We start from the raw sequence: 27,262 nt of genomic DNA, 5'->3' as shown, positions 1-27,262 counted from the left end.
TTTAAAATACTAATTAATCAATTTAATAAAATATCTGGCAAATATGAATTTATAGTTATCATAAGTTTGGTTATTTACCCACTTTATAAAATTACTGTAACACGTACGTCAAATATTTACTTTTATTTTTCTATAACAAGTTAGCTGTTTGCACAAAATAAACTGTTCATTTATTATTATTAAAATATTACTCCTCTAAGCGATGGCAGTAAGGCCGTAGGAGAATGTACGTGGTAACATTGATTTGTTGACTGGACAGTATAGGTATATAACTGGGATGCGGTAGGAATTTTCGTACAGCCTAGCCGTTCTAAACAAGAAATGCCGTATTTCTTCTTTTTCGGAAAACTGTTGCTAGGGTGGTCTTGGTTATCTTGCTTGGATCCTGAGCCGTATTTTTCTTAATGCGAAAAATGCGACGTAGTTAATTCGTAGTCTGCAGTAGTACATGAGTATTCCAAGAGATGGCGCTGACTTATTTGTGGGTCGAATTAGCGTTAAATTGTTGTTATTGGTGCTATTTCAAAGTTAAGAGTTGGTGCCATTTTGTTTTTTCAATGACCCAGTCCATACGTAGTAATATAATAAGTATACCAGCGACCATTGTAATTGGATCAACCTTCACGCTCAACCCTTAACACGGGGGGTGCTCGTGTTCGACAGCACCGTGTAGTGTGCTTCGCGCGTACTGTATCTTTGCGTTCATTCGGTATACACCTTTTAAAGTACCACCGCTAGGATCGGGCCTCAGAGAGAGGGTTGTAGAGCATAAGGTGTGGAACGCTCTTCCTGAATCTGTATTTCTTGCCACTTGAATATGCTTTTCCCAGGAAACTAACCCCAAGTGCAAGTGCAGCAAGTGATGAATAATTGTTAAGTCATCATCTTTACTTACAATGAATAATTGTTATAGATGATGACTTAACAATTAAGTCAACTCCGGCAAGTCAAGGCCTGCTCCGGTTTCGGAGCGAAACGTGCGTAGAGGGTACATTGCCGAAGATCTGTTTGGTGTTGAGTATAAAAATTGAAGAAATTATAAATTATTACACTCTACAGATTCTCCTGCTTTTCGCGTACTATAGCAAATTAAGCTTAATTTTCATAATCCACCACACTATATTAATGCGGCGACTTGAATCAAATGTTATCATATGTTATTGTTAAACGTGATCGACGTGCTCTCCGAGACACAAGGTGAACTTTACAGCTCCGGGCTAGTACAGTTTAAAAAACTCAATACCGAACAACTCATAGCCCAACAATGGAATTGAACCCAGGTCCACGTAGACCAAAGTTAAGCGTACGAACCTTATTACGTTAACTATATGGTTCCTCTCTTCTCTTGGAAGCGATACTATTGCAACTTACTGGCGGACTTTTAAACAAATTACAAATTGTGTCTAGTACAAAGTCTTTGGCAGAAAGCCACCCCGGCACAGCCTTTTGTTATATCCCTGACCCGCGCAGGCCGAGCGCTACATTGTAGAAATTACAAAAGCCTATATACATTCGGAATCGGAATCAAAACCGCTACTATGTATGTCGTATCTTTTCATAAACCTCGCTTTCTGGAAACCAGGGAGAAAATTGAGCTTTTATTTTTATTCATCGTCATTGCATGCCATTTTCGAAATGAAGTTCGGCGGTCAGGCAAAAGCTTTCTATTGTATGTAGCTTCTTTTCGTTTTGGGTGCGCCTCGTCCAGTCTACTCCTTCCAACCATTTCCGTTTTCTTCCGTTTTCGTTCTTTTTCATTTTCCAATTTGGCGACCGGGTGTTCTCTTGACATGTATTTTTCCTTCCACGGTTCATCTTGTAAGGATTATTTTGTTTGTCGTATCTCTTCATAAATCTCGCTTGCCAGCTAGCCGAAAGGAATTTAAAGCTGGGAGTACTGTTCCTTCCTATGTATATTTTCATCCATAACTACCTACACGTAATACACACAGACACAGACAGCAGCGACCTCCGTGATATTAAAATTAGATTCCCTCATTATCTATGAAATCCTTGGAAGTTGCTAAACAAATTTATTCTCACATGTAAGGGTGTGGTAAACTACTAAATAGTCTGTTTAGTGTTCACACACCCTAACATGACGGCAATAAATGTTTCTATGTTTCCATGCAACCGAACCGTACCGGATCGCCTGTCATTGTTACGTGCAAAATTTACTTATATATACAAGGTTAATCTTGGAAGAAAAATATGGGCAAAATAAATGATTTTTATTATTAGGCATGAAACAAGCCTGCCAACCTGCCATGGAATTAAAAAAAACACACTCCGCATTAGCAATGTTTTAATTCTAATCCAGTTTAAGTCCACAGTTATACGGATTGCGCGGTCCATGCTATACCGTGGCTGTCTTATGTCTACGCCACTCAGTGGTCACTGTCCAGTGTTTGTGCATTTTAAATTCAGCCCCGAGTCGTGAGCGCGTGAAACATTTTATAATGCGTTTTTATTTAAACGTGAAAATAAGTTCTGTGTTGCTAATATTAGGATAATCGGATTTTGGTTTCCGAACTTGTATATCTTGTAAACAGTGTGGGAAATTGTAAAATTTAATAGAATTATAAACTTTTTTTTATTAAGTAGATAATAAATTTAGAAGTGTTAATTAATCGAGAAAAAATAAACGAGGCATAAAGTATCATATTGCTTTTTAACTGATATTCCGACTGTTGGTAATGGTTCCTGCACAGACTGAATAATCCATGTGCTAACGATTATTTTGTGGTTCGGCGGGTAGTTCTCGAAGTTTAAACTTGTGAGTGTTCGAATGCAGTTAACTATGTTTGGGAGTAAAATTGAATGCAAGAAATTTACTTCTATTCGAAGGTAGGTGGGATTTGTTTACCATCATTCATACAATTAGTGTGTGTTCACGGCAGGTTAGAATATAGTAGTCATCACCTATCACTCTCCCGCGGTTTTCGTAGGAGACGAATAAGGGAATATAACGGAGCACAGACAGCAGTGACCTCTGTTCCAGTAAAATTAGGTTCCCTCATTATCTCTGAAATCCTTGGGAGTTGCTAAACAAATTAAATTTATTATCACATGTAAGGGTGTGGTTAAAACTAAAATATCTGTTTAGTGTTGAGCACACCCTACCATGTGAGAATATATTATGTTTCTATGCTTCCATGCAACCGAACCGTATCGGATCGCCTGTCATTGTTACGTGCCAATTTTCCCATGGTCCTTACAAGTAAATACTTACCACAGAGTTAAGAATATACAGAACCCTCATTCAGTTAGCATTGCATGCAATGTATTGTGTCTAAAAACAATGAAAACCCCCCCCGCGCGTGTCGAACTTTACACCCGCGGAATGTTGCTACCTCACAAACTTTTCCCATTTTATGGTAAACGTTTAAAAGATTAGAGGTAAAATAAAATGGTATAATGTGCTATCCGCCTGTTCGAGAAACACTAAAGGGGAGTGGCTTCTGAATGTTCTTAATTCTGTGGTACTTACACAACCATTGAGGAAAATCATGATGAGTTGATGACCATGATTCATTGTCATCATCACTGCAACCGATTGACGTCCACTGCTGGACATAGTCTTTTAGGAAACAAGCGGTTCAGGACCGTGGATTGTGGAACTACCGGCGTAGTTCCATGGTCCAGGACCGCTTGTTTCCAGCGTGACCAACGCTGCGTTTACCGGTGCGAGGTCGCCATTCCAGCATCTTTGGGCCCCAACGTCCATCGGTTCTCCGAGTTATGTGCTCCGCCTATTGCCACTTCAGCTTTCACACTCGTTGATCTATGTCATCTCTTCATTTCTGGTTTGATCTCATCACGTAGAGATACTCCTGGCATAGCTCTCTCCATCACGTTTTTTAAGACAATATTCAGAATCCTCAACTATCCGAGCTACGTCCAATTAAATATTACCCAAAAACATTGAATATTGATGTTCTTACTTAACTTGCGATTTTGATGCGAAACCTTTTTTAGTAGGTATCCAAATATCCGCTCCTTTGAAATAATTCTAGGCCTTCGTAAAAATTGTCCAATTATTATCCAACGAAATATATAAGACTAAATGGAAAGAGATTTTCAATGTACTCTAAATGTATTCATTATGATGAAAAACTTTTATATAAAGCCTGAAATATTAGTCAAATGGACGATCGTTTTCCAAATCGAGTAGGTATTAGGTATTGAAACTTTTTGGCTGTGACCTTTAACCCTTTTATAACAGACCTTTTTTTTATTATTGTCACGATAATCTACGTAGCCCGCCCACACGCATTGGCATCAGTGATGAGGGTCTGAGCTTGAAGTATTAGTAAAGCTTTTTGTGTCAGAGCTCTCCCGGGAAAGTACCGCCATGCTAATTTCTGTCGCTAAACAGCTTTATTGCATTGCTGAGTTCTGGTCTGTGACGTGGTTGCTGTTGTCGATATAGCACATGAGGCCCCTGGTTGGCTATCTGCGTGGGTTGTCAAAGAAAAGATAGAGCTCTTATTCCCTCCAGCCTTCCTCATCCCCCACGCCCTTAGTGCTGTAGGTTATGCTTAAAGAAAAATGTTTGGTGACAAGTGGTGGTGTGCAGGAATTGGTGCTCTCCTTCCGGTGGAGCGAGTTGGAGTCACTTCGGAGTCATATCCGTTCTAAGCAATTAAAATATGTCACTTGCTAAAAAGGTGATTTTCATCGTGAGAAAACCTTCATGTCTGAGAGTTCTCCATGATTCTTCGCACTCGTGCTCTGTAAGAACTTTTATAAAACTTTCTAAATTGTTGGACATTAAGTTTACCTACTGATACTTCCAAAATTTTGATTTCTCCATAATAACCTTATTAAAGATTATACCTATTTAATCAGCTAATACGATTTTTCTAATTTTGCATCAATTTCATCACAACTGGAAGCATTTTTTAAAGTTGTATTAAGTTGAACAAAGTTAATATTCACTTTTAGCGATATTTTAAAATCGAACAAGACCATGAAAAACTTCTAAATGTTCCTCAGTGAATTCTTCTCATTGTGATGGGAGGTCCGTGGTGGTCCTCTGGAGTAGGCTGGTAATGATGATGATGATGATGATGATGATTTGGTTACAGAGCAGCGGAATGCGGTCAGTCAGCTCGCTCGTTCGCGGGCAGCGAGGCGGGCGGCGCCGCGGCCGTGTTCGATGACGCGGCGCGGCTGCGTGTCGACGACGAGGACTTCGATGTCATCCTACCGCACTTCCAGCGCGTGGCCATAAGCGGGGAGGACACTTCTGGGGTGCGTACAGTGTGTCAGACACTGCGGGAGACACGTCACGGCTGGGCATCGAGTTCAACGTCATTACACTGGTCTGGGCACAGGCCTCAACTTTCATAGAAGATGGTTTTAGAACATTTTAACATATCTGTGGGTTGTAGAGGTTGGACCACCCCGCTCCATTGCGAATTGGTGGTGGTTGGGTGGTTTCGGGTTTCCTTTCAGTTGATCGAGAGTTCACACCTCTAACTCCTCGAAGTTGTTTTGAACTTGATGTTTAATATTCTCAAGGATATGTGAAGCCTACCAATCCGCACTTGACCAGCTTGGTGGAGTCTAAAAACCTTAATCCTTCTAATTCTATGAAAACACCCGTACCCTGTGGGCCGGCGTCATTGTGGTATAATAGTAGTTAAACCCATAATAGTCTTTAAGATAACTTTTATGTAAAGATGATTACAATCTACCGAGTACAAGCAGGTTACATTATTTCACAATGCCTCACAAACTCACTCACTTCACATGTCCTAAACACAATGAGTATACCAACATAATTTTTTTTACTGACAGCTAGCTGGTAATGGGTTTATGATAATGATGATCACATATGTGTGGTAACAACCAGAACCGGGGGCTTATAGTGCTCTCCAATGCATAAGCACCACCCCGTACCCAATTTCCTAACTCTGTGCTGGTGCTGATGTTGCTAGTGGGGCTGGACTTTTTACAGAAAAGCCCAATACCTACTGACTCCTGTGTACTTTAATTAACTTAAGATAAATGCTCCACCAGGTGCCATTGGAAGATCTGCAGCAGGCCTCCTCGTACCTGGTGCAGGCGCTGGAGATCCGCAAGCGCTACATGGACATGTCCCAGCAAAGCTTCGCCACCATTACCGCTCGGTTCCTGCGCACCATAGACTCGGACACGCCCTACAACCACTCGGCGAATGTTAAAGTGCCCAAGAGCCACATTGCTGGTAAGTTTGGTTTTTTTAATAGTAACTAGTGCTTGGAAGTGATGAGTGTAAAAGGTGCCTATTCAGTCATGAAATGATGCCTATTCAGCTTTGAAACGATGCAATTTGTTTTATGATTTAAGGGAATACAGAAGCTGAGAGAGAATTTCCTATTTTTTATCTAACAATGTAAACGAGGAAGCGAACAACTTAGAATGTGTGATTGAAATATTAACTACTAGTAAAGGTGCAGATCCCTAAGATGCCTCGCAGTTCATTGGTACAAAAACAAACTAGATCATCAGTTCTTGAACACACTTTCCGATATACATCTTGTCAAATACCGACCGATCGACAGACAACCTTGCGACAATGCAACCATACTTTAGAGTTTTTTTATTAATTTTTGGGTTCTTAATACCTGCTTGGTAGAACATAGCATATTGCTTGGGCTAGAAATCTTCACCGTTAGCACATAAGAAGCACACTCTCTCAATCTGATTATGTCAAAATGTTACAGATAGACATAAACAAAATAAAAGTTAAAACATAAAAAAAATTGTTTTCACGTAGGGAATTCGCCAATGTACGTTTACAGTTACGTACGTTGTAGTTACAGATACGTTTGTAGAAAATCATAAAATCCTTCCAATTTCATTAAACACAACTCCGCTTCTTTTCAGATCACATCGTGCACCCTCCATTCAAAGACAAGGATCCATGGGAGTGTCCGATGCCAGAGCCGAAAAACTACACAATCAAGTCCGACAGGGGCGTCTTCAACTTGTACAGGAGCACGGAGCAGGGCGAGGAGAGGGTGCCGTACGAGTACGTGAATCTCTCGCAGTACATCCAGGATATGAATACTATGTGCACTATGATCGCTGATGGACCACTGTGAGTAATATAAAGCATGTTAAGAATGTCTAAAAATTCACTATTTACAACGAAAGAAAAAAACCACCACCATTTTGTTTTAATGATCGTTTTCTGCAACGCATTTAACCATGTTCGCAATACAATTTTAAAAGAAAAAAATTGATTTAAAAAGTTTATTCATCATCATCATCACATCAACCGATAGACGTCCACTGCTGGACATAGGTCTTTTGTAGGGAGTTCCAAGTTCCTTTTTTCTCCTTCCCATAAAAGTTATGCCCGATAATGACCACGCTGGGCAGGCGGGTTGGTCATCGCAGACTGATCGCCCCGGCGTCGTGGTTATACCACCACTTGTCGGTCGCCAGAGCCTCGTCGGTTAGTCGGCAGGGTGCACCACGTGCAGGTGAGGTTGGCAATTTGGGAGGCTGACTGGTACTAGCCACGCCCACTTACACCCCCAAAGTGTATTATGGTAACAATATGTCGTACCTCAGTGAGCAAGGCATAGTGAAAAATACCAGATGATAATCGTTCGCTAAGGATTTGTATTGAAGTAAGAAAGCTTTGGTTAAGGGGGACATTCAAATATAGTTGATGTTGCTAAACCAAGTGTTTTAGTTACTCAATAAATCCTCTGACAATTAAGTTTATTTAAACTTTTGAGTATATTCTACAAACGTTTCGATGGCGAGTTTCCTACGGGCTTAGGAATTTTCCTCTTTATATCTTGTTTGGGTCTATCTTTAAAATATTGACATAATCAGACTAAGAGAAAAATCTTTTGATGTGTGTGATAATGAAGATTTCTAACCCGTACAAGTACAAGGCAAATATTTATGCTTTTCTCGCTATGAAAATTTAACATCTTAAACTTCGGAAGAGACTTGACCTCATACCCTTAGTCATAGTCATTTTTCTTGTATGATTGTTGAATGGTGTAGTGCAAGGCGGTTCACATCTCACATTATGTTTAATACTATATATATTTGTTTTAGCAAGTCGTTCTGCTATCGACGCCTGTCTTACCTGTCGTCGAAGTTCCAGCTGCATGTCCTGCTCAACGAGCTTCGTGAGCTAGCGTCACAGAAGGCCGTGCCTCACCGCGACTTCTATAATATACGGTATATATTTTAGCCTACCGACTGACGTTAGACCTGACGTATGATATGGACCAGAATGTTGGGCGGATAAAAAAATATATAAGAACTAAGTTTTGAGATGGATGTGACAATAATGGATAAAGTAAGAGATGAATGTCCTAGGAAGAGTTCTAAAGTAGTGTCAGAGATAGAAATGATGATCTGTAATAAGCTTGCATTCTATGGACACGTAGGGAACAAAGGGAAGAAAATCATTCTCTATCGAAAAGAACAACAAGGACAGGACACAAAGGACAACAGGAAGTGTAAAGAAGAGATGGATGGATTGAGTGAAAGAGGATATGCGTGTAGAAGGAGTTGATTGTGAGTTGACGGCTGTAAAAGACAAGTTTTGTTGAAGTCTGCTAACTATATAAATTTAATACGAATTTTTTTACACGGATTTGCATATCTGATTTAATACTTTACGTTTACTCGCTAATTTATTCACGTAGTTATTTCTTTATCAAATATTCGCAACTCGCGGAACAGAGCCTTTTACATATTAAGAAGGCGACCTACCTGTCTTTATTATTTTAGGTATTATTCTGTAAAGATAAATTACATAATATAGAATTACTATGTTATTTGTAGAAAAGTGGATACGCACATTCACGCAGCGTCGTGTATGAATCAGAAGCATTTGCTTCGATTTATCAAGAAAACACTGAAGAAACACGCGGATGAAGTGAGTTCTGACTCTACTTATTATTATTATTTAACCACTTTATTGCGTGTAGTAGTAATTAAAAGATTATAGATACATTATAAAACTTATAAATAACACAAGAAAAGATTACCTTATCATTAAGAGAGAGAGAGAGAAGATATCGCAAAAGTTTACGATGTAATAGACCTAGATATGTAGGAGTGTACTCCTACATATATGTATCCATAAATAAATGTGACAGTAAAATATAAATTTTAAATAACACATATAATTATGTATCAACCAATTAAATACGCAATAGTAGCCCAGTGGGTAGTACTTCGACTCCACTTTCGGCGGCCGAGTTCGAATCCCGCGCACACCTCTAACTTTTCTTAGTTATGTGCGTTCTAAGCAGTTAAAATATCACTTGCTTCAACGGTGAAGGAAATCATCCTAAGGAAACCTGCTTGCCGGACAGCATCCATAATGTTCTCAAAGGTGTTTGGAGTCCACCAATCCGCACTGGACCAGCGTGGACTACGGTCTTAACTCTTTCTTATTGTGGGCCGAGACCCGTGTCCTGTAGTGCACAGGTATAGGGTTTCCTAAGTATAGTATAAACGTTGGTAACATTTTCGCAGGTAGTGACACTGCACAAGGGTTCACCGATGACGTTGAAAGCGGTATTCCAGTCTATGAACCTCAGTACTTATGACCTCACCGTCGACATGCTAGATGTCCATGCGGTAAGTTGATTCTTTAGGTTAAATAAGCAAAAATTCAAATATATTTCCCTGACTTTTTTATGCTTGTGATTTGAATATTGCTGTATTCAGTGGCGTGCACTTCATATATGCACAAAAGCTCTGCATACCCTAAAATTTTTGTATAAGTGTTAAAATGTTTGTGTTCCATTTTATGGCATCTTCCTTCTTTATGCATACCCTGGTCAAAAACCCTGTGCACGCCACTGGCTGTATTTAATACACGATGATCATAAGATGTTTCTGAAATCTCCGATCTCTTTACGGAATTTCCGTGAAAGATTTGACATTAATTCTATTCTCTGATTAGTTTGAAGAGGAGCAAGAGGTAATTTAAGTTTTTAAATAATCTGGTTACTTCCTTCAATACAAGAATTTACAATCTTCAGGATCGTAACACGTTCCATCGCTTCGATAAGTTCAACGCTAAATACAACCCCATCGGGGAGAGTCGATTGCGCGAGGTGTTCCTCAAGACTGACAATTACATGAACGGGAAGTACTTCGCCAGGATCATAAAGGTAATGATTTAATGTTAAGTTACACTAGGTTATATTAAAATACTTTAATATTTTATTGAATAAAAATGCAAACTTGAAATTTTTGTACGTTCTGAAGTAAGGAATCTACTACTACTGTAAGACGAAGCAGTGATAGTAAGGGCTTTGATTTCACTTTTGGGGGGCCGAGTACGAATCCCAGCGCGCACTTCTTAACTTTTCTGAGTTATGTTCGTTTTAAGCAATTAAAATATCACATGATTTAAAGTTAAAGGACCTGCTTTGCACGGTGAAGGTAAACGCGTCAGGAAAATGATCCAAAAGGCGTGTGGAGTTCACCAATCCGCATTGGACCAGCGTGGTAGACTACGGCCTAAACCCTTCTCATTACAGGAGGAGACCAGTGCCGAAACTCGAGACTAGTGAGCCGGTAATGGGTTGATATGAAGATGTTGATAATAATGTAGCGGTTTTAAAATTTTAGGAAGTGGCATCAGATCTAGAAGAGAGCAAGTATCAGAATGCGGAGCTGCGTCTGTCAATTTACGGGAAAAGTCCAGGAGAGTGGGCGAAGTTGGCTAAATGGGCTATACAGTATGATGTCCACTCTAACAACGTCCGTTGGCTATTACAGATCCCTCGACTTTAGTGAGTGTTTTACTAATATTATATACGTAGTTACTGTTACCATTATCTTATACTTCCATAATTTTTTGTTGTTATTAAGTTCTATCAAAAACCCTTTATTTAATAGACGCAAGTACTTTCTTAATTGTGCTTTTAATATAAGACATTATTTTCATAAAACTTTCTAAATTCATTTATTGTCTACAGTTTTGTCTACTGATACTGCAACAAGTTAGGATTTCTCAGTTTGAATTGATATATCTTGTATATATATAAGCTCTTTAATAGATTTGTTTTATTCAGCTTACACAAAGTAATCATTGTATAATGTTTATCTTCACTTTTAGCGATATTTTTAAATCGAACAAGATCATGAACAACTTCCAAGAATTCCTCAGTAATATCTTCCAACCACTGTTCGAAGTCACCAAAGATCCTAATAGTAACATTGAACTCCATAAGTTCCTAACGGTAAGACTTTATTTTGACTTTCATATTAATCAATAATTTTGTAATTATTCAAATGCTTTTTATTTTTGTTTTTAATTTGTTTCTTTTAAAACTTCGAACTTAAATTGACCTACCGAACTTAAGACAAATACAATTTATTATCTGTACACTCAAAAAACGGTACACTTAACATGTAATGTTTTCAGTCATGAGAGAAAAAAAGCTCCCTTCTTCCTACTGATAGTCTTTAAAAGTGTGTTTGTTGAGAACTGTTTTAGAAACTATACAATTTAATAAGTGTTCATTCTCTACAGCATGTCATCGGTTTCGATAGTGTAGATGATGAATCTAAACCCGAGAATCCGATGTTAGACGCGGATGTACGTATTCCAGCAGACTGGGATGACGAAGAAAACCCACCTTACGCTTATTACCTCTACTATATGTACGCTAACATCACCGTGCTCAATCACTTCCGCAAGTAAGTGATCACAGTTAGAATTCATTCAATACTTCCAGAAATACCCATATAATATAGTATTAAATATGTTGAACTCATCGATATAACTTTTAAAGAAGTTTGGCTCGACATGAAACCCTTGTAGTACCCCGAAAATAAATAGAATGTTGCACTAAACTACATTTTTGGATATAGAAATTAAACTTTTTAAATCTAAATTCTTTTCTAAATATGGACAGAACTTTTTACAACAAAATTTGACAAAATTTGTTTAAACATATGCTTTTGACCCTCAATCTCAATAAAACTAACAAAATGCAGACGTTCTACTTATATGTATTAAGACTTACATTTAAAAGAGCTTTGATAGGATAACTAATAATAAGATATATTTTTTATCCCAACAGAGAGCAAGGTCTGAACACATTTGTACTGCGCCCTCACTGTGGCGAGGCAGGGCCCGTTCAGCATCTTGTGTGTGGGTTTATGCTCGCTGAAAATATTTCTCACGGACTTTTGCTTAGAAAGGTGAGCGGTATTACCAATCCTAACCTACCTTAACCTAGTAACAATCCTTCCCCTTTTCTACTTTTTTGCCTAAACTACTAGTAATCAATTTCTCAGTGACAAGGTTGCTTGGAAACACTGGTCCGGCTTCATCTCTCGACAGAATAATTATCCTCTTATATTAAGGCCTCCCAGAAATAAATGAATTTTAATTGTATGTTATGATTAATTGAATTTCGGTTGGTATATAGTTTTCTTACGGTGGTAGCCCAGTACGCAGGACTTCGACTTTACTTTCGTAGGGCCGAGTTCGAATCCCATATCCATGCACCTCTTACTTTTCTAAGTTATCTGCGTTTTAAGAAATTAAAATATCGCATGCTTTAAAGTTAAAGGACCTGCATGCCTAAGAGTTTTGCACACCTCATAAGCGAAGCGTCGAGGTTGTGCTCTACTCTCGACATTTCAAAAAAAGCAGTTTTCTCGAAACTGAAATTGATTTTTGTTATTTATATTGCACTTACAGGTTAATTTGAGTACACTAATATCAAGTCAAATAATTTGTCAGGCACATAAAATACATTTTAATAACAATTTTTTTGTTTAACATAGTAAATAATAACATTAAACATAATCTTTTCTGGACGTCCGTGTATGGACGGGTGTATGTGGCATCAAAATTGATTGAAAAAATGATCGTATCGGAATAATTTTTTTTTAATTATCTAAAGTAACACACGACATAATTTCTTAGTTAATATGAGCGTTCAATTCACTGTCGTTAAATTTCCATGTAATTATTCTAGCTAATATTAATTGTAACTTTCAATGTGCAATCATTATGACATTCCCGTGTCTTGTTTACAAAAAATGAATAATAATTAATATGAAAAAAAAAATTTGTAATGAGCATTGAAAGTTTCAGTTAAAAAAATTTCAATTTTACTACTTTATTTTAATGTTACTTTGGGGCTAGACGGCGATGTGTGAATTGTCGTAATATATTTATTTATTTATTTTATTTTATTTAATTTTATTGTGAAAAAAATGAGATTATGAGGCGTGCACTTTTGGATTTTCCAAACTTTTCTATAATGTTCTCAAAGGTGTGTGGATTCTTTGTTTTGCTTATTTTTGATGACATGAGGGTTGGGGGTTCTAGATGATGATTACGACAGCAGTCATATTTTTTCATAATATTATAGCAACCCCCAAGAAAAATGCATATACCAATGTTTATGCAAATAGGGAGAGAGAGGATAAAAGCTTTGCTTACAAAGTGGAGGGGGGAGTAAATAATTATAATCTACTTATGTAATATTTGAATGGCCCCTGACCCGTGCTATGTAGTGGGTCGGTAATGGGTTGATAAGATGCTGATGATGAGCCCTTGCAGGTGCCAGTTCTGCAGTACCTGTACTACCTGGCCCAGATCTCCATCGCGATGTCGCCGCTCAGCAACAACTCGCTGTTTCTGAACTACCACCGCAACCCGCTGCCCGAGTTCCTCGCGCGCGGCCTCTGCATCACCCTCAGCACCGACGACCCGCTGCAGTTCCACTTCACCAAGGTAGAAAGTCTATATTTTAAGAGGGGTCAATCAATGTTTTACGTTACGGACGCCGGGATAAACCGAGTGACGAATGATCTCAGATATTGTATTTATAGTGTTTTTTTTGTGGTGTACAATATTAGTATATTCATTCATTCATTCATTCATTCATAAGAGAAGTAAGAATTTGGTGTACATTGCACCATTAACTTTCGAGCCTAGAGAGGGTGTTGCATCCAGAATCCTGAGTGAAGCCAGGTTGGTACTCCAGTACGATATTATTTATCGGCTGAGCCTATAGGACGTATAGACCTACTTGACCTTTCAGTACTAGACTATGTAATAAGTTATAGAGCGTAGGGTGTGAAAACAATATTATTGTTAATTTTAGTATACTTAATGTTAAAAACACCTACATAGAGGCAATCTCATTTAATTGTTTTTGTTTATATTTATATTTAAAACATGCACTAAAAAATTATGTAAAAGTTGTTTACAATGTATGACAAACTATCTGCGCAGGAGCCGCTGATGGAGGAGTACAGCATCGCGGCGCAGGTGTGGAAGCTCAGCTCGTGCGACATGTGCGAGCTGGCGCGCAACTCTGTGCTCATGTCCGGCTTCCCGCACGAGGTTACTGACGACACACTTCTTTTACCTATCGTTTGTTCCAATCGCGGTAGGGTCACTACAAACAGACAAAGTCAAAGCCAGAAATATGTTTATTTATGTTCGCCCATAGATGGCACTTATGATAACATTCCAAAGTTAAAACTAAAGCTAGTTCCCACTTCACCTTTTTACCATAGAACCGCGAGGCACCGTAATTATCTGCATCCCTTCGTGGTCGATATACCGCGGACGCGAACGAAGCGCTTCGCATCTTCGTTTGTGAATCACACCGCAAGGATCTGGAATGCCCGTTCAGCTTTAATTTTCCCAAGTACCTACCCAATATGAGTACCTTCAAATCACGAGTGATTAGGCATCTTCTAGGCAAGCGCGCTGCACCTTAGGCTGCTTCATCAATTACCATCAGGTGTGATTGCAGTCAAGCGCTCGGCAATAAACATATAAAAATAAAAATAAACTACCAGGGCTGACGTTACTGACGTTATCCAAACGTGGACTCTCAGTGCACACCACGGCCTCAGAGGCGTGCGGAATAATCACCATCGGAAACCCCTTCACTCCAATCGTCGCCTGAGCCGAAGTTTGGCCTCACATAAGGCGCACTCAGGCCGATGAACCCTTTGCTCCATCGAGGGTTCAAACTCTTCCTATCAGAGCCGAGCCGACGTTCACCAACAAATCCGCGTTACGCTGTTAAAATCATAAGAGTTATAGAAAGAGATAAAAAGAGACCCTGGTCTAAGACAGCCACTTTTACAGTTTTATATTCTTTTTTTAAGCGCTTTCACAGAACAGCAGCATGCCAGCAAAAATACAGACTTGGCGTTTCAAATATACTTATAGACTAAGCCTACTTGAAATGAATGAATTTAGAATCTTTTGTCAACCTTTCGTAGAGACCGAATGCGATCCCCGGTACGGACCACTGACGAGTTATGTATGTTTTTAATTTAAGCAATTTAAAGGCGCGTGAAGTCTACCAATCCGCACTTGGCCAGCGTTGGACTACGGCCTAAACCTTCCTCATTCTGAGAGGTGACCTGTGCCCTGTAGTGGGCCGGTATTGAGTTGATGATGGTGATGATACCAAAAACCCTCTAAAATAACACTACAAACTCCTCAGATGAAGCAGTACTGGTTGGGCCCGTACTACCAAAAGGAGGGCGTGGCGGGTAATGACATCACGCGCACCAACGTGCCCGACATCCGCATCTCCTTCCGCTACGAGACGCTGCTGGACGAGCTCACCAACATATTCAAGGTACCCCGCCCCGGCTGACTGCACTGAACCTTCCGTAACAATGATAGTTCCATACTCACATTGATAAATGTCGCGGAAGTGCACTGCTTACGCCCAGTTGAATGAATGAATGATTGAATAAACTTTTATTGCACACCAAACAGAAAAGATCAGAATATGTTGCCGGACCAGCTCACCAACATATTCAAGGTCAACAGCGTTACTACATTGATAATTTACGCGGAAGGGCACTGCTAACTTCACCGTACGCCCAGTTTGAATGAATGAATCTGTAAATTCACTTTAATTGTATACCATTTTAACAATGCGTTCTTTTTATCTCCCTATTGATAATAATTTTAAATTCAACATTTCTGTTAGATTTTTTTTTTCTAACCACCATATTTTTTCAGATCTAATTGGATGAATGAGTAGATACTTTGTCCGTTTTAATACCGTGGTGTGGAACTATCAAACACAATACCAAATAATTACTACACAGAATTGAAGCAGAGTACTAATAACATGACACTTATGGGATAAAACGCTTTAGATATGTATTTCTCATATACCGTACATCTTTACAATCTGTGGGGTCCTATAAGTTGACTAAAAGCTTTTTACTTGATGCTTATTTTTCCGAGTTAGTCCCTTTGCTTTTGTAAATATTGTGTGCAGCATTCAGTGTGTTCCATTATTTCCATCTATTATCTTTGACGGTTAAAAAATTCCTTTCCATGGAAGCTTTATTACCTTAAATAGGGGTTTTAAAATACAAGTGACCTTTTTCCTTCATACATTCGATGCCTAGATACGAGTATGTGTCCAAAGTCTAAAATTCGTTATGTGAAATTTTAATTGAAAGAAAACAACTTTTATGATATTATTGTGCGCTAAGAACATCCTATCGCATTTGCGAGCAATGCAGCGCGGCTGTAACGTTTATATCTTTTTCGGTTATTCGTAGCAAAATAAAATTCCAACTTTATTCATTCAGCTGTATGCACACTGCATTGATATGTAGTGCGCAAACTGCGCAATGAAAGTTTATTCAGTCATTCATTATTCAAAATATATATACAGACACATTTTAAATATTTCTTAAAGATTGCGTTGCCGATGTAAAATGATAAAAAGTCACCTTGTACGTTTGTTTTCGTCCCATTATCTCATCAAATAACCGTTTTCAGGAAGGAATGTCAAGCCCGCGATAAACGCATTCGACACAAGAGCAAGAAATGCGATCCATTCAATGTTAACGTTGTGAATCCAAATGTAATCATAACTAATCTTTATATTTAACAGTTTTGTTTTTTTAAAGCACCTTGTAAGGTTGCCCCAATTATCTTAAGGGTAGAGTCCTTTTCTTAATATATGCTGTTAGTTATTTTGTCAATGCATGCAATTACATCACGTTACGTATAATGAAATATTACTCACTTAATTGATTCGGTACATTATTCACTGCTCAGATTGAATATGAGCGATGTTTTGAGACCTTCGATATTACTATATTTATTGGTAACTTTTAAAATAATCGTGACATTGCGTCAGCTTTCTATGTTAGATACTTTGAGTAGTATCAGTCTCTAAAGCTAAATAAATTGCTTTTGGAAGTAGATCTAAGTACATAATGTATTTCATTTGGATGTGTCAATATACAATAGTAATCAAAGACTCATAACGCAACGTTTATATTATATTTTTTGATAAGGCATACATTTAAAGCAGTTAAGAGTTATGGCTGAATATTGAAATATACCTATTTCTCAAAAATCTTTACTAAATCTCAAAGAATCTTTGCAAAAACCGCGAGAAAATATCTACATTTTCTAGAAGAATAGAAGTAAGTATATAAAAATATACAAATAGGTTAGGTTCCTACATTATTATTCTATCGAATTTTTATGTTCATAAGTTTATTTTTTTTGTTCAACAGTGTATATTAAGAAAGGGTCCTACAATATAATATTAAGATTTCCCTCAATGTGATAATTCTGACTGTAAGATTGAAAGTGCCATTTCGCAGTAGATAGTGAACCCTGCGCGCGTGCCTAGGTATGACTTAGGTATAGATGACTGACAATATTAATTCCTCACCAACACCTGCCTTTTAACCATGTAGTTTGGCTCTATAAGGACTACACCACATTCTAATAATTTTTGACTGTCGTAATCTGGCAAAGATATCCTTCTATTTTTTTCATTACCATTGGTCACTGCCCATAAAAATTACTTTTGTAGTGTCAACTTTTCAAAAAGCTGTAAGAATAATTTTTTTGTAAATATATGAAACCTAATTTCATTCATTTAATTAAAAAAGTAGAATATAATAATACGAACAAACTTCAGCTATCCTTTAAAGATGAGACCAAATGAACCCGTCTAGCGCGAACGCGTTTGCGTCAGCGTGCAGATTTGCTCTCTACTTGCGACATCACAAGCGACGTTTTATTCGCCACCATAATCGATAACAACTTTAAATTTTATATTTTACTAATGCTTGACACTTTTTTGGTTAAGAAATAACCTGTGATATCCATTTCTTTTGCATATTAGTCTTTAGCTGTTTACGCTGTTTTTAAATTGTCAGCCAGTCAGTTAGTTAGCTGTTTGAAATTTTATTGGAATGTGATGGAGATTACTCGTATACGCAGTAGAGTGGACACAATAGAGCTCTTCACATTACAAGCACAATGATTGAAAAGCATTTATCTCGTGGATAATTGTTGGCATTTTTATTGTGTGAAGGGGCCTATAGTCTATTTTTTTGGTTTTCATCGGAAGATTCAAATTCTTTGATATGCAATGACTCAGCAAAACTTTGCTACTAATTTCGTGTTGCAGAAGATTGGCCGGGCCATTATAGCGAAGCACTTAAATGAGTGCGCTTACTCATTTAAGCGGGACATATTATATCAATGTGAAGTCGTAGTGTGGGTGTCCCTAACTTTTTGAATCTTTCTTGTGTTGCATAGGATAGTCCTCAGTTGACACTTAAAGAGCGTTTGGATGGGGGTAGGTACTAAGAGAATTCCGATGAAAAATATCGTAATTACACGATCACGAGTGAGATTTCAGTGAGTTTAAATTCAAGTATTGTTTATACACAAACTTACTTAAAAGAAGCTAAAAAAAATCAATGTTGTTGTTTTATAATTACCTAAATTGTTTTAATCGTCTTTCTGTAGTCTGTGACCCAATTTGACCTCAAATATAAACAGAGCTGATGTTATGGTTGTCACGACGTATTTTTTTATAAATCATTATCCTGTTATTTCTTAAAAATTATTGATCCTAAGAACAAGTTGCACAAACAAGATTTTTTTTATCATGAATACTGTTATAAACCATCGGCTTACCACCCCCTTACCAACTAGCCTAGCCTTAATTTAAATGACAATATACAATTGTCGTTTAAATTAAGGCTGATTACTCAATCCTTAAATAACCTACCGGAGGAATAATTTGATTGATTTCAACATCTGATAAACTTTACATATTGCTGGATAGTTTTCTTGGTTAAATATTATTTTGCCGTTGTAAAATAGGCCCTTAAAATGTTGAATAAGTTATCTATGTATATATAGCTACTTGTTATGTAACAATTCTTAACCTTTACTCATCCTTAGATCTGTCTGTTTGTTCCTTTTTGTTTAAGATTGTTCACGTTTAACATTCGTAGTTCATGAACCTACCTCACCCTTAACACAGCTTCTAGCGTCTTGCAACGCTTACGTCCTGATAAACCTACATATTATATCACTGACATATATACATACATTTATTGAATTAATTATGTAACTGAGTCAGTGTAATTTTTACAGCGATTAAATTAAACTGAAACTACTTCATTTAAATTGCTTTTATAGTTTTTTAAATCCACAATATTGTTCCGCTAAAGATTTCAATTTTCATTAACAGCTGTAAAAATTACACCTTTCATGTTCAATATTTAATGTGAATAAACCATCAAATGAATCTGTTTTTGTGAATCTAATATATTTTTGTACATCGTTTTTATTAATTAAATTAATTCATTTGATTACTAAGAATAATGATTAAAGTACCATAGTTATAAGTAAATCTCATCCACAGTTATTTAAATAAATAATTAATTAATTATGATCTGTTTGTCTAAGCTTGAGTTTTTAAGTACCTAAATAAAACATTTGTTATAACTTTGTTAATGCTTTATATTGTTGTAACTTGTAATATATAGGTATACCATTTTTGGTGTTATATTTACCCAACCTAATTTGTAAATTTAGTTCTTATACTGTGTATTACACTCTCTTCGCTCATTGATAAAATTATTTTATCAGTTATAGGTAGTAACCAATATTCGAGAAAATAATGCTGAATAAAATATTGTATATTATATCAAATATTTTAGCAATGTTTTGACGTTTATTTCATGCGTTACGGAATAGTAACAAATATGTAAGTTTAAATTTGGTGGACTTAACCAAAAGCTACAGCGCAGTGTCCATCCAGCGTCCTTAGCAGTGTTGAAAATTTCCGTCTTGCTTGCGTTGGATCAGAAGGTTCCTGCTCAAAAATGGGCGCATCTTGTAATTGGTCGCACGCTGGACGCAAATTCGAACGCCGCTTTGGACTCGGGTTCGGACGCCGCAGTTTTGCCTCTTCAAATAGAGTTCCTCTACTAAATATTTATAAAACTTCATTCATAAATTCAGACTTTTATACATATAACTTTGGTATAATATTAAAAGTAGTACCTAATTAAATAATTCTGCCAGACAATAAATTTTAACCCTTCAAAGGACAACCTATCCAATAGGTGAAAATAAAAACTGTCAATGGTGTTGAAATATTTTTAATACTTATTAAAGGTAGTAAACTTAGTCCATAAGCCTTTAGAAGGGTTTAACTGCAATTTTGATAAATCAATAAAACAAGAAAAAATCCCCCGTACCTAATATGTATTTTTATATTTGCGTTACATTTGTTATAAGAATATGGGTTCCAACATTTCAAGTAATCGAAGAGCGTAGTAAAGCAATCCTTTAGCAGGGTCTGAAAAGCTTTGAAGTCAAAAGGTTTTAATGGAGTTAATTTTATCAAGTCTCCGACGTATCGCGACGTCATAATTACGAGTACGTGCATCTTCTGTAAGCCCGGTAAACTGGGCAGTCGCTTGCTATATGACGACCGACTGGCGCAGTTTTTCGACTCAAAAACTGTGTGTTCGATCCCCAGAACTAGAAAATGTTTGTGTGATGAGAATTAATGTTCCGTAAAGTTTCAGTGTTTGTGTGTTTTTCTGTATATTGCAAGTAAATATTCATCGGTTATCTTAGTACCCATAATACAAGCTACGCTTACTTTGGGCCTAGATGGCGATGTGTGTATTGCCTTTTTTCTCACTTTTGTAACCCACACGCGACGCTATCATGCGGAGTATTAGCAATTCCATTAATTCTTCGCCTGCCAAATCTAATTAAGCGTTTAAAAAGTTCACTTTCATTGTGAAATTTAAATGTGATAGTGGCTGCGTCGGAAAGGAGATATTTTATATTTATTTGTAACGCAAAGTTGATTCGCTTATTCTATATAGGTATGTATAATGGATAAATGATTTCTGCACCTGTGTGACAAGGGACAACTAAATCATAACCCATCAGTTACTAACATACTTACCTACATGTTAAATTGTAAGCTACATAGGAAGACTTTTAAGCACTCCCCAAAGTGAAATACTCTTACACAATTCTTGCTGAAAATAACCAAACAAGTGTCAACCAAATGATACTATTACTATAACGCTCATTAAATTTATTTAACATTTTCAATTCATAGTTGTTTCCAAAAAAACTACGTTTACAGACATCAGTACATAGTGGCGTGCATTGGGTTTCTTACCAGGGTATGCATACATCAGGAAAATTGCTTAAAACGGCAAAACCCTCCTCTTATACGAGTTATTATATATAACAATTTTAGGGTAGGCAGTGCTTTTGTGCATGTATGAAGTGCATGCCACTGGTACTATACAACGTTACGCCACGTTCAAATATAAAGCAGTATAAAAACTACGAAAAAACTAAGAAACTGCACACTCACACTGAATGGAACACTTTTTTTTTGTTAGGTATAAACTATATCCCCTTTGTGGAACTTTCAAGATACGTGACATAGGCAAAGTACAACGTTCTGATTTTGCACGCCTAAAAGCAAAAAAAAAGCAAAATAAGATGAAGTGTTGAATATGAAATGAAACCAAACATTAAGAAAAAAACTTTTTTTTTGTTTCTATCAATTTTAATGCAATCGTTTTTATTGTTCTTTTTAAATATGCTTTACACTAACTAGAAGTAATGAAAATGTGCTTTACATTATAAGACAAGTTAGGAAAAAAATACAATACAATATTTGATAATATATCCGAAAAAATATTTGACTGTCAATTTCACCCACCTATTCGAATGTTAAGAAACATTTTGGGCAGTGACTAAAAGGTCTTCCTGTTAAATTAATTAGAAATTGTTCTAATAATTAATTTCAAATTGACAAATACTATACAAAGTATAAGAATTTGACTATGTATCAATTATACACTTTTACATTATAATATATATTAGATACGAAAAGAAGAGTGAATATTATCATGTTGTTGGAAATAAATTTGCTCACGCAAACGTCTGGTTTTCTCATTATCGTCACCCAAACCATATATAGCCTACAAACAACCGTTAATAAATTAAGGTCCAAAGTTAACACTTCTATGACCTCATTTGGACTATAGAAGTTTTACAAATGAGCAGGGCATATCATCGGTATACAGTGTTCTTTCATGCTCTAACATTGAAAGTCGTAGAGTGACAAAACAATACATAACTATGTATTTCGGCTTTATGCCACATTTATTTGTAAAGTTTTAGATCTACCAGATTATTAGGTTTGAATTTAGTTCCTTCGTCATATAAAAGTAAGCTGTCGGTTTACCTGTGCAGTTTATGGTATGTTTTCGATATTTGATATTTATACCGATATCTCGATACATCTCCATAAAATATGGATAAATCGATGCATGTTATTCATCATCACATCAACCCATTACCGGTCCACTACAGAGCACGGGTCTTCCCTCCCCACAATGAGAAGGGGTTAAGGCAGTAGTCGACCACATTGGCCCAGTGTGAATTGGTGGACTCCACACATTTTTGAGAACATTATGTAGTACTCTCAGGCATGCAGGTTTCCTCACGATGTTTTTCTTCGCCTTTGAAGCAAGTGATGTCTTAATTAAGCGATTTATTTGTTATTTACCTTCATGAATGTTCATCATCATCATCATCACCCACAGCCCACTACAGGGCACGGTCTCCTCTCAGAATTAGAAGGTGGTTGGACCTAACTAGTCCACCACGCTGGCCCCGAGAGACTTTGTAGACTTCACACGCCTTATAGAACATTACGGAGAACTTTCAGACACCACCTTTAAAAACAAGTGTTACTAATTTAATTTCCTAAAACGCGAATAGCTCCGAAAAGTAAGAAATGCCGAGCCGGTAATATAACTCTTTCACTCGGGAAGGAAGGCTGAATTCCTCGCTATTATACGTGAATATTCATTATCTGTAAAATAATTTTGTATATTCATTTACACGTATTCGTATAAATCGCCCTTTGCACGGGGTACACCGCCCACGAGTTTTATTTCTATGAGTTATAATATTTTAATGGTTTTTTATGGTGTTAGATAAAGCGGAGTGGCTCGCCTTTACTACCTTAAGGTACATATCGATATTACTTTGGTCAAAATTATTTAAATATTCCTGCTTACAATTATTTTTATTTGGAGCGAACGAGAAGACCGTAACTACGACACCTTTAGCAATTTTGACAAAAGTATATTGTTGATAGTACAGTGCATGAAAACTATATGCAGAATGGTCGGTAGTAAACATTGATACATTTTCATTCCGCTGTATAAAAATCTAAAATAGTGCTATTTATATGTATACATGTAGTAGCAGCGTCGCATTCCGAATTCGGATACGCTCATGTCGATACTGGAAAAGTACCTACATACCTACTAAGTAGTTTTGTATCTGCCAATTTAGCTTATTAAGGATTTTTGTACAACCAGCCACTAACATAAAAATAATTGTAAACTTCAAGCATTTGTTTATGACGAAATGCGTAGAATTCTTTTATTTTGGACGCCGCGCCGCCTTTAGTGTTAATGGAAATAAGGTAAGGTTTCGAAATTTTATCTCTTCAATTTCGACTCAATTTCAACTCGCGGATTTCTAACACTAAAATTGTGACTTCATTTTTAGTTTTTATGTTTGTTTGTCTACTAATTTCTTGTTAACGGTAAGTGGGTGAAATATTTTTATGTGCTTTTTGGGACTGCATATTTGCTGGTAATTATCTTTTTATGATGTGTTGTTTGATGACACCATTTAGAGTTTGTCTTTAACCGGATTACAGTTTTCAGTAAATAATTTTTCACTAATAACTCTTTGTGTTCTTCCGTCGTGATTGTTAATTAGTTGAACTTAATTATTGTAAATCTTCCACAATATTAGTTAACGTTAAATAAATAAATAGTTTAATTAGTTAATTATTTAGTACTTACCCAGTTTTTAATGATTTTTACATTAATTAAAAGTAATTAAACAACGGGAAATCAAAGTACTGAATAAGTATTATTAATCTGATTAATCAGTACATGCCGAGTCTTTGAAGTTGCCGACGCATTTTGGTAAGAGCTGGCGCGGCGGCCTTTTTCAGAGTATATATATATATATAACTCATTATATTTATGTATCTTTAAAAATTCTTACAATACCGAGAGCTGAATACCGTTGTACGGATAAACCCTATTCGTTTTTGGTACGCCGTAATAGAAATATCATCATGTAAATTTGAAACGGACCTATATTTTTCTTCAAATAAATAAATAAATAACATATTTACCTTACCGTTACCTTTATTATTTAACACGTCTCTTCTAATAACATGATTGCAGGCGCGACACGGCCATTCCCAGCTGATGCAGAACTGCCCAGGTTCCCCAGGTCCTCCGGTCACACCGCCTCCGCCCAACTTCAATGCGCCAATCGTCAGCATAAAGCGACCATCGCTAGTGTAATATTATGGCCAGCATATACCAGCAGATTATGCCAGCATATATATTTTTAATGTTATAGTGCATAGCGGTGGTTTCATATAGGTCATAGACTACCTGTTAGCGTGGCGACGCACAGTGGGCGTATAATCGAGCGTAGTATCATAGACTTTTTTAAATCTGAATATCTTGTTATCGATATCGGTATGCATATATGTCGGATGTCCTGCGACGTTGGCTATTTTTTGGAGTGAAAACTTCTTTTGGCGCACCGCACACAGATTTTTCCTTAGCTAGCAAGTTAGGCTGAACCGTAACGATCTGAGGTGAAAGGCTCTATCGGGTGAACTCTGAACCGCCGAGTGTGCCCGAGCGAGACTTCTAAACGCGCTCACCTAAAAAGCCCACAGCCACAGCCCGTAGCAAACTTCGCTTGGTTTTTTATAAAGTGACTTTTGTCATCCCGAAGCACTTACGTTATGCTTAAATCTATATCAGAGCTACAAGGACAGGCCCAAATATATTATCCTTTAATTTATATCTAATACCTACTTAGACTTTTTTTATGTTTACGTTTTCGTAAATTTTTACGAGTTCGTAAAAATTTACGTAAGAGATCGTTTTAAGTTACGTTCCGCATACATAGGTATACCTACTACTATAAACCGAAAACATTGGTAGATGCGACGCGACGTAGACATACCAACATCGCTTACAGTGTTTTGCCACGAGGTAGCTCGCGTGAATGAGATACTTGTTTATGTAAGGCTTATAGAACAAAATCAAGAAAACAGCTACCTCACAATGCGATTGGGTAATAAAGAAGCCCCATGACCCATTCTGAGATCGAAGTAGTTGATACATCACCACGCCAGACCAATAGGTTGTTTAGTTAGCAAAGTACCATGGGTTTTCTTCCATGCTATGTGATCTTCCTACGATTGCTACAATACATTGGCGTATAGGAGTCATTACCAATTACCGGCCCACTACAGGGCATGGGTCTGCTCTCAGAATGAGCAGGGTTTAGGACGTAGCCTACCGCGCTGGCCAAGTGCGGATTGGTGGACTAAGAACTTCACACACCTTTGAGAACAACATGAAAAACTCTCAACATCCACACGCTTTTCTTGACCGTTAACGTGATATTTTAATTTTGTTAAATTACAAAACGCACATTTAAAGGTGCCTGCCAGGTATTATACTCGGTCGGCCCATGAAAATCATATATCTACCTATTACTGTGGCCATAATGCGTTGTGAGCATTTTGCTCGCTCAATGAGTGTTTAGTTCTTTGAGCCTAACATATAAAATCGCCCACTGTGTCAGCTATTTCTCTTTTTACTAAAATAATTTTATATGGTTTGTACTTTTATGGAAAATTAAATGATTGATTAAATGATTATGTGTTTGCAATTCTGTTTTAGTTCACTTTTTCACTTTCGTGTTATTAATTCGTTTTTTGTCGTCTCACTATGTTGTTATTGTAAACACTCCACAGCTAGTAGCGTGAGTGTAGAATCCAGATCCAGATGGGAATCTCAACAAACGAAAACAAAAATTTAAAAGAAGTCTTGTTCTCGTCAATCGCTTAGTAGATCATAGATGTTGCTTGCGACTTCATCCGCATTTTTAACTATTTTAACAATAAACCACGTGACCCATCCACGTAAAGGTTTTGAATAAGAGTACTGTTTAAGTTTGTGAAAGAGTAACAAACATCCATCCTTCCATCCATCCATAATTAGTTAAAAACGTTGTTACCTTGTAATTTACTAGTAAGTACACAATTATTATATTATGTTGAAAGTTTGGATAGTCAGTAATTTATGTTATGATTATTTCATTACATTTTATTGTACCTAATAAGTAATACTTGACGGACTGGGCATTCACGGAACACGTCCTTCGAATTTCCGCTCTGTGTCCCATAACCTGAGGCGTAGGCGTTAAGCCTCATGTACCGGAAACCACGCCCTTCAGACCGGAACACAGTAAATACGCATGGCGGTAATACCTACTTCTCCAGCTGTCACAAAAAGCTCTACTACTACCTTTTTAAAATTTACATTTTCATTTAACGTTTTAATTTTTCTAAGTTATTATAAACGCACATAACTTATAAAAGTTAGAGGTGCGTGCTGGTACTTGAACTCGCCCCCCTGAAAGTGAAATTGAAGCTTCAGTAGGTAGCAGTGGGAAAAGACTTTCCAAATCCTCCGGGAACGTTAGTTACTCTGATGTTTTTCCGGGATAAGTATCTAATATGCCTAACTCCAGGAAGCAAGTTATTTCTATTCCATACTTTAACATGATAGCTGCGACGGTGGACCCAAACATAAGTAATAAAAATTCATACACTTAAACCCATAAAATGTCGGTTTCTACGCGGAATTGTTCAGCAACGCTTAAGTGCTTTGTGGCGAGATTTCTCGGTAGTGCGGTGACAACCCACGGCCTTAGCCTCCTACCAGACCAGGACCGGTGAGATAATTCCATACTTTTGCTATTTTTAATATAACCTGGGTAAAACCACGGGCAACAGCTAGTGCCAAAGAA

General features: G+C 37.1%; 1 protein-coding gene across 10 annotated transcripts in view; it reads left to right on the top strand.

The window, feature by feature from the left end:
• Positions 1-26,119, top strand: part of LOC120631890 (AMP deaminase 2-like) — a 57,154-nt gene extending 31,035 nt beyond the window's left edge. For 7 of the 10 annotated variants that reach the window (XM_039901553.1, XM_039901559.1, XM_039901560.1 and 4 more), the window contains 15 exons: positions 5,091-5,256; positions 6,028-6,214; positions 6,877-7,090; positions 8,071-8,196; positions 8,809-8,902; positions 9,508-9,612; positions 10,020-10,151; positions 10,615-10,778; positions 11,105-11,228; positions 11,522-11,688; positions 12,075-12,195; positions 13,571-13,744; positions 14,249-14,359; positions 15,483-15,620; positions 24,604-26,119. In XM_039901553.1, the coding sequence (XP_039757487.1) occupies positions 5,091-5,256; positions 6,028-6,214; positions 6,877-7,090; positions 8,071-8,196; positions 8,809-8,902; positions 9,508-9,612; positions 10,020-10,151; positions 10,615-10,778; positions 11,105-11,228; positions 11,522-11,688; positions 12,075-12,195; positions 13,571-13,744; positions 14,249-14,359; positions 15,483-15,620; positions 24,604-24,726 (2,146 nt within the window). In that variant the 3' untranslated portion in view covers positions 24,727-26,119. Of the gene's footprint in view, positions 1-2,461; positions 2,848-5,090; positions 5,257-6,027; positions 6,215-6,876; positions 7,091-8,070; positions 8,197-8,808; positions 8,903-9,507; positions 9,613-10,019; positions 10,152-10,614; positions 10,779-11,104; positions 11,229-11,521; positions 11,689-12,074; positions 12,196-13,570; positions 13,745-14,248; positions 14,360-15,482; positions 15,621-16,789; positions 22,262-23,325; positions 23,360-24,603 lie in introns of those variants that run through there. The other 3 variants (XM_039901561.1, XM_039901563.1, XM_039901562.1) reach the window with 3 other exon arrangements.
• The last annotated feature ends 1,143 nt before the right edge of the window (positions 26,120-27,262 follow it).

This window comes from Pararge aegeria, chromosome 19 (assembly GCF_905163445.1).
Source record: "Pararge aegeria chromosome 19, ilParAegt1.1, whole genome shotgun sequence".
Classification (NCBI taxonomy): Eukaryota; Metazoa; Arthropoda; class Insecta; order Lepidoptera; family Nymphalidae; genus Pararge; species Pararge aegeria.
Note: the sequence above shows the minus strand (reverse complement) of the source record. Positions and strands in the feature narration are given on the sequence as shown.